This window comes from Bos grunniens, chromosome 23 (assembly GCF_055505025.1).
Source record: "Bos grunniens cultivar Pamir isolate PY7600 chromosome 23, Bosgru_T2T1.0, whole genome shotgun sequence".
In the NCBI taxonomy this organism is placed as follows: domain Eukaryota; kingdom Metazoa; phylum Chordata; class Mammalia; order Artiodactyla; family Bovidae; genus Bos; species Bos grunniens.
Window position 1 is genome coordinate 6,469,604 of NC_141187.1, and position 13,890 is coordinate 6,483,493.

Here is a 13,890-nt window from a genome sequence, read left to right on the forward strand (position 1 = left end):
AAATTTATGTATGTATACAGAGCCTTCCTGGATATTCATTAAAATGAGAAATACTAGTCATGTAAGATATAAACCCAAGAAAACTGTGTAACTGAGTTACACAGTTAATGGAAGATAAAGTTGAATAGCCTATATATTTAGTGTTGAAATATATATTTTGAGTTATCTAATATAATATGCTATTTTGTATATAAATATACTCTCAGATATCACATCATAATGACACGTCTCTTTAGTAATTTTTTAAAGCTATAAAGTCAACTAACATATCTCTTGTTAATCCAGAGCTAGTAACTGCTACTTCTTTTAGCAACCAAAAGAAAATCAAAAGATAAGTTTGGGAAAGTTTTACCCACCAATTTGAAGGTAGATTCAAATAACAATTAGCATTGGAAATTTTCACATTTTAATTGACACTAATCCTGGTACGTGAAGTTAAAAGTGAAACAGCCTGAAAATAAATCCAGTGAAAGCTTCGACTTCTAACATATTTCAATCAAAAGTTGAGAAATGATTTTAAACTGACTTTATTTCCAAAGAGCAAGAGATCATTTTCCCTTAAAAAAAGAAAAGGGGGGAGCGGTCCACACAGTAGTTCTCGCTTCAGATCAGCAGCATAACAAAGTTTCTGTGTACAGAGGTTTAAAAAAAGAAGAGTGGTCCTCAGACATCCTTCTCCTAGGCGTCAGCCTCCTACCAGTTCTGGAGGGGCCCGGCGCCGTTGGCCGCTGGGAGGGTGCTGATACTCGTGAGAACCACCTGCTCAGACAGTTTCGACACGTTATCAAAGTTGCTGATCTGCGTGGTCAGGGACTTGCGGCTCTCCGTGCTCGTCCGTCCCCTGGCCAGCCGGTCCTCCTGGCGGTGATGAACCCCAAGGCAACAGCAAGAAAATGCGGCTTTAAATTCCTCTCGAAACTTTCCTGGATGACCAGGGAGAATGAAAGGAGAAAAGAATTTTGCAGTCAGTATCTTTTAACCAATCTCCAGTAGGGTACAAATGAGTGACTTCCTGGAGCGAAATCTACATGCGGGTGCAACATTTGATAAAAAGATAGAAAAAGGAAATTTCTTTTTCGGAAGCTTTGTGCAATCTTTGTTAAAAAATCATTTATTTTTAAATTGAAGTATCTTTGATTTACAATATCATGTTAGTCCTAGGTGTACAGCACAGTCATTCAGTTATAATTTTTCAGATTCCCTTTTATGTTGTTAGAAAATAATTGAGTATAGTTCCCTGTGCTATACAGTAGGTCCTTGTTGTTCATATATTTTTCTATTTGAAAGTGAAAGTGTTAGTCGCCCAGTCATGTCTGACTCCTTGCGATCCCGTGGACTGTAGCCCACCAGGCTCCTCTGTCCATGTAATTCTCCAGGCAAGAATACTGGAGTGGGTAACCTTGCCCTTCTCCAGGGGATCTTCCAAATCCAGGGATTGAGACTGGATCTCCTGCAATGTAGGCAGATTCTTTACTGTCTGAGCCACAGGGAAGACCTTGTATTTATATATGGAAGACCTTGTATTTATATGTATATATATATATATATATACACACACAGACACACATACATATATATATATATTTATAAATAGTAGTGTGTGTATTTTAATCTCAAACTCCTAATTTATCCCTCCCACTTCCCCTCACTTTTCCCTTTGATAACCATAACTTTGTTTTCTATGTCTGTGGGTCTATCACTGTTATGTAAATATATTCATTTGTATATATGTTTTAAGATTCCACATGTAATTGACATTATGATATTTGTCTTTCTCCATCTTAGTATGATAATTTCTAGGTCCATTCATGTTGCTGCAAATATACATATATTTAATGGAATATTAGTCATAATAATTAAATAATGCTTAGTACATTGTTGAAATGATGAAACGTTTCCATAAAATAGTGAGACTGTTTTACATGCTCAATGTTTGAAGTTTGTTTAATGTTTTTACAGGCAAACTACATATATTTGTGAATGTGGGTTATTTTTCACTAGATTACTATAGTACACTTGAGCACCAGCAGAAGGGTGCCCAGAGATATTTAATAATTTCAAAACTGATGAAACCTATGCTGTACGTGGCCAAAGGTTTGCAGAAATCACCCCTGCATTGTATTGTGAAGAAATTGTTCTACTGACACAATCCGTTCAGCAAAATATCTAAAAAAGTACCTTAAACTAACTAGAAAGTTTCTTTTTGTAATCTGTGTGAAAGAAAGTGAAAGTGAAGTGGCTCAGTAGTGTCCTACTCTTTGAGACCCCGTGGACTGTAGCCTGCCAGGCTCCTCTGTCCAGGAGATTTCCCAGGCAAGAACACTGGAGTGGGTTGCCATTTCCTTCTCCAGGAGATCTTCCCGACCCAGGGATTGAACCCAAGTCTCCTGCTTTGTAGACAGACGCTTTACCGTCTGAGCCACCAGCGAAGTCCTATAATCTGCGAAAGGCAGAACAAAAAAACTGAATGAAAAATAAAAAACCCTAGAAGCTTTTCCTTATCTTTAAATTATTGATGTCACACTGAAGAAGGATAACCATGAAACAGTGACCTTTCAAGTCTCTAAGTATAAATGACAGCACTGGAAATCACCATTTCTTGTCTCTGAACTTCGATTAACTTACCTGGGTTATTGAGTGATTACAATCAGGGCCCAGTGACCTTCTTGCATCACTCTTAACCCCATCACGGCACTTTGACTGGTTCACTGGCTCCTACTTCAGACACTTCTCTCTCTTATGCTCTAATAGATTTCCCCTCCTTAGCGCAAGCTCAGGGCTTTAGGCACTCCTAAGCCCAGGGATTCTTTTTAAGTCCTGGCTCTACACGCCCCTCCTCCTTTCAAACAGCACGTGAGCAGTGGGCTCTGGGTATCCCAGTCTGAATGTAGTCTTTATTTTGGAGACTGGAGGTGAGTGAGCAGAGGAAGGCTTGAAAAGGGTGAAATGAATGCAAAACACCCTTCACATATACACCATCTGATTTGCTGAAAGATGAAATAAAGCAGAGATACAGAAGGTGCACGTGTGCTCAGCTGCTCTGTGGTGTGTCTGACTCTTTGTGACCCAATGGACCCTCTGTCCATGGAATTTCCCAGACAAGAATAGTGGAGTGGGGTTGCCGTTTCCTTCTCCCGGGGATCCCCCGGCCCAAGGATCAAACCCACATCTCCTGCATCGGCAGGCGGATCCTTTACCACTGTGCCATCTGGACAGCCATATAGAGGGTACACGCCATGACTGAAAAAAAAAAGTTATTTAAAAAAGCCTAATTGATTGTTCATTTGTCTTTTGAGGAGGACTTTGCTGGTGGCTCTCAACGCAGGGAGCATGGGTCCAATCCCTGGTCAGGCCCCTAAGATCCCATATGTCACATGGTGAGGCCAAATAAATAAACAAATACAACTTTTAAAAGTGGCTATACCATTAAAACGGAGAAGGCAATGGCACCCCACTCCAGTACTCTTGCCTGGAAAATCCCATGGATGGAGGAGCCTGGTGGGCTGCAGTCCATGGGGTTGCTAAGAGTCGGACACGACTGAGCGACTTCACTTTCACTTTTCACTTTCATGCATTGGAGAAGGAAATGGCAACCCACTCCAGTGTTCTTGCCTGGAGAATCCCAGGGACGGGAGAGCCTGGTGGGCTGCCGCCTACGGGATCGCACAGAGTCGGACATGACTGAAGCGACTTAGCAGCAGCAGCAGCATACCATTAAAAAGTATTTAGTTAAATGATTTTCATAATTATATTTATTCCATAAACAGAGATGGGTGGAATCTATGTGCGTGTGGTCTGTTTAATTCAGTGTTGTTTAGGAGGAATATAATTTTTGGGGTCAGTGAGAAATCTTGAGATAAGCCCAAGAGATATTAATTACCCACAAGAGAAATGTAAATACAGAGAAATACCTAAAAATACAAAGGTTCCAACTCCATCTCAATTAGGCTATAAATATTGGCAAAGGAAATGATATAAGCAAGGCTGTTTTATTTTCAGATAAAATGATTTTACATCTTGGCAAATCATAAGTTTACTATATGACAAGCAAGATTCTTATCCAGTTCTCACAATTTGCTATTTCAACTTTTCTTCTAAACTTAATGGAAAAAAGTTACTTAGATAATTTTCTCTGTTTGTTAGGTAACAAGTATTCCTTCTCATAAGGGAAGGAAAACTAAAGACCAGTTAGATCAGCAAAAAAAAAAAAATCCTCATTACATTGCAACTAAGCCCTTCCTGCAGTTCAAGAGTGTTCACACCTTCTGGTCATCCATCCCTTGCCCTGGGCTGTAGTTTGTAGAGAAGAAACAGGTGAAAACTCACCACTGAGAAAATTATAAATAATTGGGTTCGCAGCACTGTTGGCATATACAAGCCAGTGTGCAAATGTAAACCAGGCATATACAGTCTCTCTGTCTTCCGTGTGGGTAAACATCCCAAACACTCTGCAGGAAAAGACACAGTAACAGGAAGTCAGTGAGGTTCTGGAAAGTTCCTTTATATAAGCAAAGTCAAGGGTCACCAAAGGCCTAGGTCGCAGCCACCTGGCTCCAGTGCTGCCCTGCGGGACGGACCACTTACAGGCTTAGGTACCACAGGGCCAGAAGAACTTCAGCCCCTGAAGGGCACCTCAGGGCACAGTTAGTACTGTTATAAATCAAGAGCCAGCTCGGGTCAGAGAAGAAGGGGCTTTCTCCCTTATAAAGGATGAGTGCAGTAAGAATACGGAGGTGGACTATGTATCGCTCTCCCATCTTTCATGTTGTTTCTGTTCACAGTGGAGTAGTGTTTGTTAATATTCCATTTCATTTTATCCTTATGTTAAATTGAGAGTATAAGATTAACAATGTGCTCATTTCCAGAGTACTACAGTGATTCACTTGTACATATACATGCATTTCTTCTTTGTGAAGTTCCTTTCCCATCTAGGTTATTACAGAATATTGAGCAGAGTTCCCTGTGCTATACAGTGCGTCCTTGTTGGTTATCTATTTTCAATAGAGACATGTGTGTATACAGCACTCCTAAATTGCTGTCTGTATGCACTACTTCCTACTTTCATTTGTGCGTTGATCAGAGTATTACATTTCTTCAACTTCAGTCTTAATGCTTTGCTGAAATTGGGCTTCTGGGATTTTTTTTTTTTTTAATATGCAGAGGAGAACTAGTTTTCAGTTGGCAAAATTCTGATAATTTCTTAAAATTTTTAAGTTTTAATGTTTTTATTCATTATTTTAAACTCTGACAAATATTTTATTACTATATCCTTAACGGTCATTTTTAAGATGTGTTCTTTTTTTTTAAATAATAGAAATTTTAATTACTTATATATACTCATGCACATATACAACCTTCCTACATGGTGACAAATGCATAGTTACACATCTCTTTCATGTCTAACCTCGCTTATGCTTTATGACTTGACATCTGTCCGTAGAAGCTCAAAATTTACTTAATTTTTCTGATCATAGAATGTAATGAATTTAATCATTTGACAAAATAATATTTGTTCTATACTTTGAAATATCTCAGCTATCAAATTCTATTCACTAGACAAGAGCAGGCAACTTGTAACTACTTGATAAATTTGTAGGCTGAAGATTATAATGCATTTCTTGACAGAGGTTTTGTCATTGAATGTGGATTTTGCGCAGATGATAGAAACGCGTTGTCGGAATAACGTGATGTTCTATGGAGTACTCTAGTCTTACAAAAATATAATATATAGTGAGACAATGTGGGTAAATGGAATTAATGTTATGACCCTCTATCACAATATATCTTTGAAATAATATACAAACCAGACTTGCTTTAAAGATGTTGGTTTTGACTAGCCAGACAAACTGACTGCTAAAGAAAAGAATTAAAGATTTTATTTGTAAGAGAAAGAAAACAAAAGTATAAAATGAGAGGGCAAACAGAGACAAGTATTAGAAGAAAATGTGTGTGGTAAAGAGAAAAACAACTTTAGAGGTTATTTTGAAGTTTTCATTTTGTGACAGAGACCAGAAGACTCTAAAAACGGAAACTATTTTAAATTTAACATGGGCTTTCTCCTTAGAAAGCCATTTATTCTCCTTGGAAAGGAAGGTCTGTAAGTCAGAAGAATAGGCATATTATGGACAAGTAGGTGTTTGGAACCAGCCCTCAACTAGGGCTGAGATGCAGGAAATCCAAGTGTGTCTTTGAGAGAGCAGTACATCCAATTTTCACTGAGTTTAGACAGACTAAAATAAAAGTACCAAAAAAAAAAGAGAGAGAGAAAATCTATCCAGTATGTTTATAGGTTCTTAGGAACAAAAAACATCATTTTGCATCAGACTAGAATACATTTGTCTGTTTGGGACCAGCCTCTGTGCAACTATTAAGATAATTTCCAATCAAGATGGTTGAAGATATCTGGGTACCACTGCCCCGTATCAGCTGATCACGTTGGCCAATTGTTTTAACTTAAACGCGTATCTGCAGGGTTACAGGAACATAACTTTTCTCACTGAAAAGCTTTGTGTTGATTTTGGTTATTAACACTATTCACCTAAACTTGATTTGCTGACTTCAGAAAAATGGATTTTCTTTCTTTCTGTTTAAGCATTCAAAACACGGTACATGCTGGGATTCCATTTGTATATGTGTGTGTGCTCATAAATGCACTTTTAAGTATAATTAGAATGCTAACACAATGATTATCTCTTTTTGTCCTTTAGATAAAATTCTGTCACCATTCCCTATGTCTTTGAGAACAAAGTTGGAAAACCCATTTGTTCTGATCAAAAAAAAGCTCCAAGCTGTAAATGAGTTTTTTGCATCAGAATTTTTTCTGCATCTGAGATTCAGCAATTAACTTGAAGAGGTCAGGGGGAACATCTGTTTTCTGTCTGTCATTCAATAGAGAATTAGCATGGATAAGAGCATTTAAAGTCCCAGCACTCTAAAAAGCTGTGTGTTCTTACCTGCTGGTAACAACAACACATTTGAGTTATCTGGCCTGACAAGCTATCTCGGCAGACAGCTTAGAATTTTTCTCTGGCTTAAAAAAAAAAAAAAAAAAGTCCTTAATTAAGAACCAAGAGAAATGGCAGATCTCTTCATTTTCAAATAATAAGTAGCTTTACCTCTTTAGCACATTGAGGATACTAATTGGGAGATAGCAAATTGCAAACACCAAGAGCACCACCATCAACATCCGGGCTGTTTTCCGTCTGGCTCGGATCTGCTTTATTTCAGCGGCCACGGCGCTAATCCTGGATTTGGTCTGCTGTCCGGGCCCCCGAGGCTGCGAAAGAGGCTGCAGGGCCTTCCATTTTCTCTGGACGACCGAAGATGTTCCAGGAATCTGAAAGGAGTGCAGATCCTTTATTGCTATCTGATTTAGGAAAGTTCCACTTCGGAGAAGTAATTGGAAGACATAGTAAGGAGAGTATCCCAGACACCTGTGGCCTGGGAGGTTTGCTGAGTGGAGTGTGTTCTGGAGTAAAACCGTCAAGCGCCAAGTAGGAGTCTGGGTGGAAACAAAACAGTTGCAACATCATAATTTTGTCAAGGGCTAAAGAGAGCTGCAAATGGAAAACATATCTCTTTATAAAAAGAGAAGTTGTCCCCACAAAGGAATATTTTTCAGTACTAAAAAGAAATGAGTTATCAAGCCATGAAAAAAATAGAGAGGGACCTTAGATGCATACTACTAAGTGAAAGGAATCACACTAAGAAGGTTACCTGTTGTAGGGTTCCAAATATATGATATCTTGAAAAAGGTGAACATACGGAGAGTAGAATGATTAGTGGTTGCCGGGGGTAAGGGGAGATGAATGAATTAGCATAGCACAGAGGATTTCAGGGCAGGGGATATACTCTGCATGATGGATACGTTTCCTCACACATTATACATTGTGTCTGAATATACCATCTAAACACATAGAATGTACCTCAAAAGTGAATCGTAAGGTAAACTGTGACCATGATGGATCAATGCAGGTGCATCAGTTTTAACAAATGTATCACGCTGCTGGAGGATGTTGAAAATGGGGATGGAGGGAGGGCAGAGATAGGAAAACTCTGTAACTTCCACTCAATTTTTCTGTGACTTTATAACTACTCTTTGAGAAAAAAATTCTTGATTTAAGAGAGAGAAATGAAAACTGGGGAAGCAGAGCACCTATTAGGAATTCTGATTCAGCTCAGATACCTGGAGTTGAAACAGACTGAACCCCTAACTAAGCAAGGTGATTTCAAAGTAACCTGCATGGCTTTCCATGCATCAGCACTGCCACCTGCTGGCAGATGGAGAGTTGGGACTTTTGTTAGGGTTTCTGCTTCTCGGGTTTAAGGTAAACCTTTAAATAAAAGGAATAAAAACAAAACAAAACAGTCTCTGTTGCTTATTATTTGTTCTTATAAAATTTCTCGAAGTCAACTTTAAAATTCACATAAAACCTTGAAAATCCCTTCCATGATCATTTCCAATAGCTGGAATTTGTAACATCAGTTACGCAACATGTACTTTTCCATTTCTTTTCAAAGTTATTTGATAATAGCAGGGAGTCCCTCCAAGTATAATATTGTCTTAATTATAAGCTCATTAAGATTGATAGGGTTTAGTGAGCAAAACAATAAAATTCAGTATGTGTAATTTTTTAAGGGGAAAATGTGCCAACAAGCACACCATAAGAACATCCTAGTTCTATTAAGATTATTCAGCTGTTGCTTTTATCTCTGCACCTAAAGCCAGAACAGACCGGCGTGTCCCTATGGTCTCTCACAATGCATGTTGGATGGATTCTGTTGCTTTATCCATCACAAGATCCAGGTCTGTTAGATAATCTTTAATTTGAGAACAGAATTTTACTTTGATTTCCATAGAGATGAATTGATATGATGTTTCTTTTGAACATAACTATTCCCTCTCAAAAAGGAGTAAATGAAAATAAGGAAAACCTGCCTTTAAATTGAAAAACATTTGACAAATGATTTATCTTTGGATTCTCTATGTTCTGCCATGTAGGCTGACCTATCACATCAAGGTGGCCCCACTCAATCTTCTTATCTATTGGCTGAGCATTCTTCCTCCTCCATGAGTCTTTTTTAAGCAGTCATTTTAAAAAATAATTGAGAAATTGCAATGGATGTTGGAAATTCCCAGAAGACCTCTAGCATGAGTAACCCTATTAATGTCTGCTAAATTGTCTTGAACTCTTTCCTAAACAATCTATAAGAGCATTTAAACTGAAGCAATCTATTATTCAGTGCTCCCCTGAGGGAAAAAGAATCAATATCTTGCATCTGATGACTTCTGCAAACATCAGAAAAAGTTGCCATAAAGAGAAACTGGTACAGTGAGCATGACTATGGTTCCTGCAATCATAAAATGTGGTAACTATGTCCTCTCTTAGATGATAATATAAATACAGATAGAAGATGCCAATCCTGCATACATTGTGAGAAGACATACAGTAGTGCCCACTGATAATTTATCTATGTCGAGAGAAAGTCAGTACAGTATCAATAGAAATTGTTGATGTTAGCTGAGCACCAGGAATGATGCAAAATCTTGAGTTATTACTAATGCTTTCTTTAAAAAAAATAGCTATTGTAAACCCATTTTACAGATTATCAAGCAGTTTTGAGAAAGATTAAATAAAATATCCAGTCTATATCTTTAATAAGTGACAAGCGAGAATATGCACACAGAGGTGTCTTATTGGAAAGTTCATCTTTTCCCATTGTGATGTACTATTTCCGTCTACAAACTTCAACACAATCTGATATGAAAGTTAACAATTTTTAAAGTACATGCTTAGTTATATAAAGGGGCTTTCCAGGTGGCTCAGTAGTATAAGAATATGCCTCTGATGCAGTTGATGGAGATTTGATCCCTGGGTCAGGAAGATCCCCTAGAGAAGGAAATGGCAACCCAACCCATGGACAGAGGAGCCTGGTGCACCACAGTCCATGGGGCTGCAGAGTCAGACATGACTGAACACACACTTTAATTTTTAGTTACATAAAAGCAATAATAGTCATACAAAAGGGCTTTTGAGAGACTCAGGCCATTTGTCCGCAGGGGACGGTCTTTTCCTTGCCATTTCAGCAAGAGCTAAACAATTGCTGACTGTGGGAAGCACACACACATACTATACAAACACAATGCATAACGTTATACACACATGCACACGCAGTACACACAGAGCACACACACCCAAACCCACACGCACACTGCTTTTATTCTACTATTACAGTTAAACTTTATAATCACCCTTGATGTGAAAATACATCCCAGAACAGGTATTAACACAGTTAGGAAATGAAAGTATCATGTACATGATGGCCCTTGAAGCCTGCCCTAAGGAAGTGTTTGTGGCCAGGAGAAGCAAACACGCTGAAAACATGAAAACGGGCATAAAAGAATATTGTGAACAAACACTGAACTTATATGAAATGAATAAATACAATGAAAGAAAAGGTAATTAAACTGACACCTGTTTGTTTTTACAAACCCTGTTACAACAAAGCAAACCAACAAACAAAAACTCCAGGCTCAGATAGCCTCACTGATGTAATATTCAATCAAAGCATAAAGAATAATTTCTATCTTATTTAGACTCTTTCTGAAATTCAAAGAAAAGATAATATTTTAATGAATTTTAAAGATGCTAGTTACTCTGATAATCAATACTATGAGAACAAAGGAAAACCATTGACCAAATAATTCACATGAAGAGAGAGGAAAAATTCCCCAAAATATATATTGTTAAACCAAATCAAACAATATACAAAAATATAATAGATTTGACTCAATAAAGCAATCAAATTTATTCTGGTAATACAGTATGGGTTTAACATGAAAAAAATAATCAATGTAATTTATCATATTTTGTAGAAAAAACAATGAACATCTCATTAAAGAAAGGAAAAACATTTGAAAAATTCAACAACTTCAATGTAAACTAGTAATAAAATCTTTCTCAACTTGACAAAGGGCATCTATGAAAGGTTTTTGGGCTATCATCCAACTCAGTGCTCAAGATGAACATTTTCCTCCAAGACTGGGAACAAGCCAGCAAAGGTTTCTCTCACACATCTACTCAACATTGTACTGGAGATCCTAGCCAGTAGAAGAAGACAATCTAGATAGATAAAAGGTATATAAATTGATTCTATTGAGAACACATCATTGCTTACAAAGAACGTCTTAAAGGATTTATAAGAATGCCACTAGAACTAAAATCATAAATTTAGCAATACGCAGGACCCTAAATCAGTAAACAAAATTCACTATATTTCTATATACTAGTGATAAATGATTTGAAGTTTAAATGAAAAATAACACAAATTTCAATAGCAAAACATGTATTCTAGAAGTACCTTTAGCAAAATGTGGACAAAACATGTATAGATAAAATTATGAAAATTTCTAAGAGCTATTAAAGAAGACCTAAATAAATGAAGAGATGTACCATGTTCACAGATCAGAAGATTTAATATTGTTAATATGTCAATTTCTCCCAGTTGATCTATAAATTTAATGCAATAAATCTATTCAAAATAATAGCAATCTTAACTTTATGACTCCCTTATGACAGCTTATTATTTTTTTTTTTTTACCTTGGCTCTTCTTTTTTAGTATTTAAATGCACATGCTAAGTTCTTATGGTCAGGATCATAACCACTTTCTTTGTCTCACTGAAATAGGATAATGTACTTTTTTACTATCTGAATCACATAAAATATGTTGAAGCTTGCTTTATAGCCTATCATATGATCTAGCCTGGAGACTATTCAGTGTGCACTTGAATGTGTGTTCTATACTTTTGAAGAATATCCTGTAGATATATTAGGTCTAGTTGACTGACAGTTTTGTTCAAGTCTTCTATGTCATTATTAATTTTCTGCCCAGTTTTTCTATCCATGACTGAAATATGAGTGTTGACATTTTCTTTTATTATTATTGAATTGTCTATTTATGTCTGTAATTCTGTTAGCTCTTGCTTCATGTACTGTGGGCTTCAGTTGTTAAATGCATATAGGTTTAGAATTTCTTAATTGAGTGATTTATCATTGTGAAATATCCTTCTTTATTTGTAGTAACACTTTTTATTAAGCTTCTTTTGTCTAATATTAGTGCAGCTACTTCAGCTTTCCTTTGGTTACTGTTTGCATGCATGCTACATCGCCCCAGTTATGTCTGACTCTTGTGACCCCATGGACTGTAGCCCACCAGGCTGGGATTCTTCAGGCAAGAACACTGGGATGGGTCATCCTCCTCCAGGGAATCTTCCCCATCCAGGGATCTAACCCACGTCCCTCATGTCTCCTGCATTGGCAGGCAGGTTTTTTACCACTAGTACCACCTGGTACTATACTGTTTGTGTAGTACCTCTTTACTCATTATTTTACTTTTAATCTATTGGCATCTTTTGTAGACAGCATACAGTTGGGTCGTCTTGTTTGTTTATCTGTTCTGCCAATCTCTAAACAACTTCATTCATTTACATTTAATGTAACTATTGAGAAGGTATAATTTAATCTATACTTTTGCTTTTTGTTTCCATTTTCCATACACATGTATGGAAATATATATATTATATACATATATATATATATATATTAGTGTCTATTTTGTTCCTCTATTCCTCTATTACTTCTTGATCTTCTGTTAAACAGATATTTTCTAGTACAATTTTTATTCTGTTGCTTCTTGCACTGTATTCTTTTTGAGTTATTTTTTAGTGGTTGCCCTGAAGACTACAATTGACAACTTAAACAATCTGTTTGGATTAAAGTCAAGTTAATTTCAATAGTATACAAAAACTTTGTTCCAATATAGCTTCATTCCCTCCTTCATTTGAATTACATCTTCATACATGATAAGCTAAAGATTCACAGTTTTATAATTATTGCTTTACAATGTTATCTCAAGCCCAATAGGAGAAGAAAATAATTTCAAACAAAAATACATTTATACTCTCTTCTATATTTACATACATAATTATTTTTATCTCTATGTGAACTTAAGTTACTGGCATTTGATTCTGCCTCTGTAATTACCATTTGCTATTTATTTCCTCATACTAGACTGACTGATTAGCATCTAATATTAATTATTTTAAGTTCTTTTTGAAGAATGTTGAAGAATAAAAGGTAGCAGAAGAGAATGTGATAAGAATTGGAATGAGTAATTCTTTCAAAAATTTAATCCTTGAGCTAGCTGCTTAGTCATATCTGACTCTTTCCGAACCCATGGAGGAGCCAGCCAGGTTCCTGTCTCCATGGGATTTCCCAGGCAAATATACTGGAGTGGATTGCCATTCCCTTTTCCAGGGCTTTTTCCCAATCCATAGATCAAACTCACATCTACTGTGTCTCCCAGATTCTTCACCCACTCAGCCATGAGGGAAGGCCCATGGAAATTCAGTTCCAGACTCAAGTATTAGGACAGTTCATCCCTAGTTGCTCACGCAGTCCCAGATACATGGTAGGTTGTCAGTAAATATGTGTGGGATGAATTGGCATGAGTTCACATAAGACTGAAGTGTTGAATTATATAAGAGCTAGAACTGAAAAAATGTTGTCAGATGCACAAGAGTAAAGATTTAGTGAGTCTTACAAAGAGGAGTTCTAGAGTCTGTAGAATTTCTAAACTGACTGAATTCTCTGAGTCACATTGTCAAAAAGAATATTTAAAACTTGTTTAGAGCAAAGCATTGGATAGTTCTTTTAATGAGGTTTAAAATCCTTGAGAAAGTCAGACAAGGACAAACACTTTGTTCCCTAATAAACTAACATTTAGAAATTTCAAAGAATGTAACAGATTCCATATATCTCTATAATTTTGAGCAAATAGGACAGGGCCTCTGTTTGATGGCTCATTTGATGTAGCCTATGGCACACATA

The 13,890-nt window shown here is 36.8% G+C and overlaps 1 protein-coding gene across 1 annotated transcript in view; it reads right to left on the reverse strand.

Annotated features, from left to right (window-relative positions):
• Nucleotides 1-522: 522 nt before the first annotated feature.
• Nucleotides 523-13,890, reverse strand: part of HCRTR2 (hypocretin receptor 2) — a 40,467-nt gene continuing 27,099 nt past the window's right edge. Inside the window, exons 7-9 of the mRNA XM_086369146.1 lie at nucleotides 7,116-7,336; nucleotides 4,327-4,448; nucleotides 523-923 (exon numbers count right to left, since the gene is read on the reverse strand). Of these exons, the coding sequence (XP_086225272.1) occupies nucleotides 694-923; nucleotides 4,327-4,448; nucleotides 7,116-7,336 (573 nt within the window). The 3' untranslated portion in view covers nucleotides 523-693. The remainder of the gene's footprint in view (nucleotides 924-4,326; nucleotides 4,449-7,115; nucleotides 7,337-13,890) is intronic.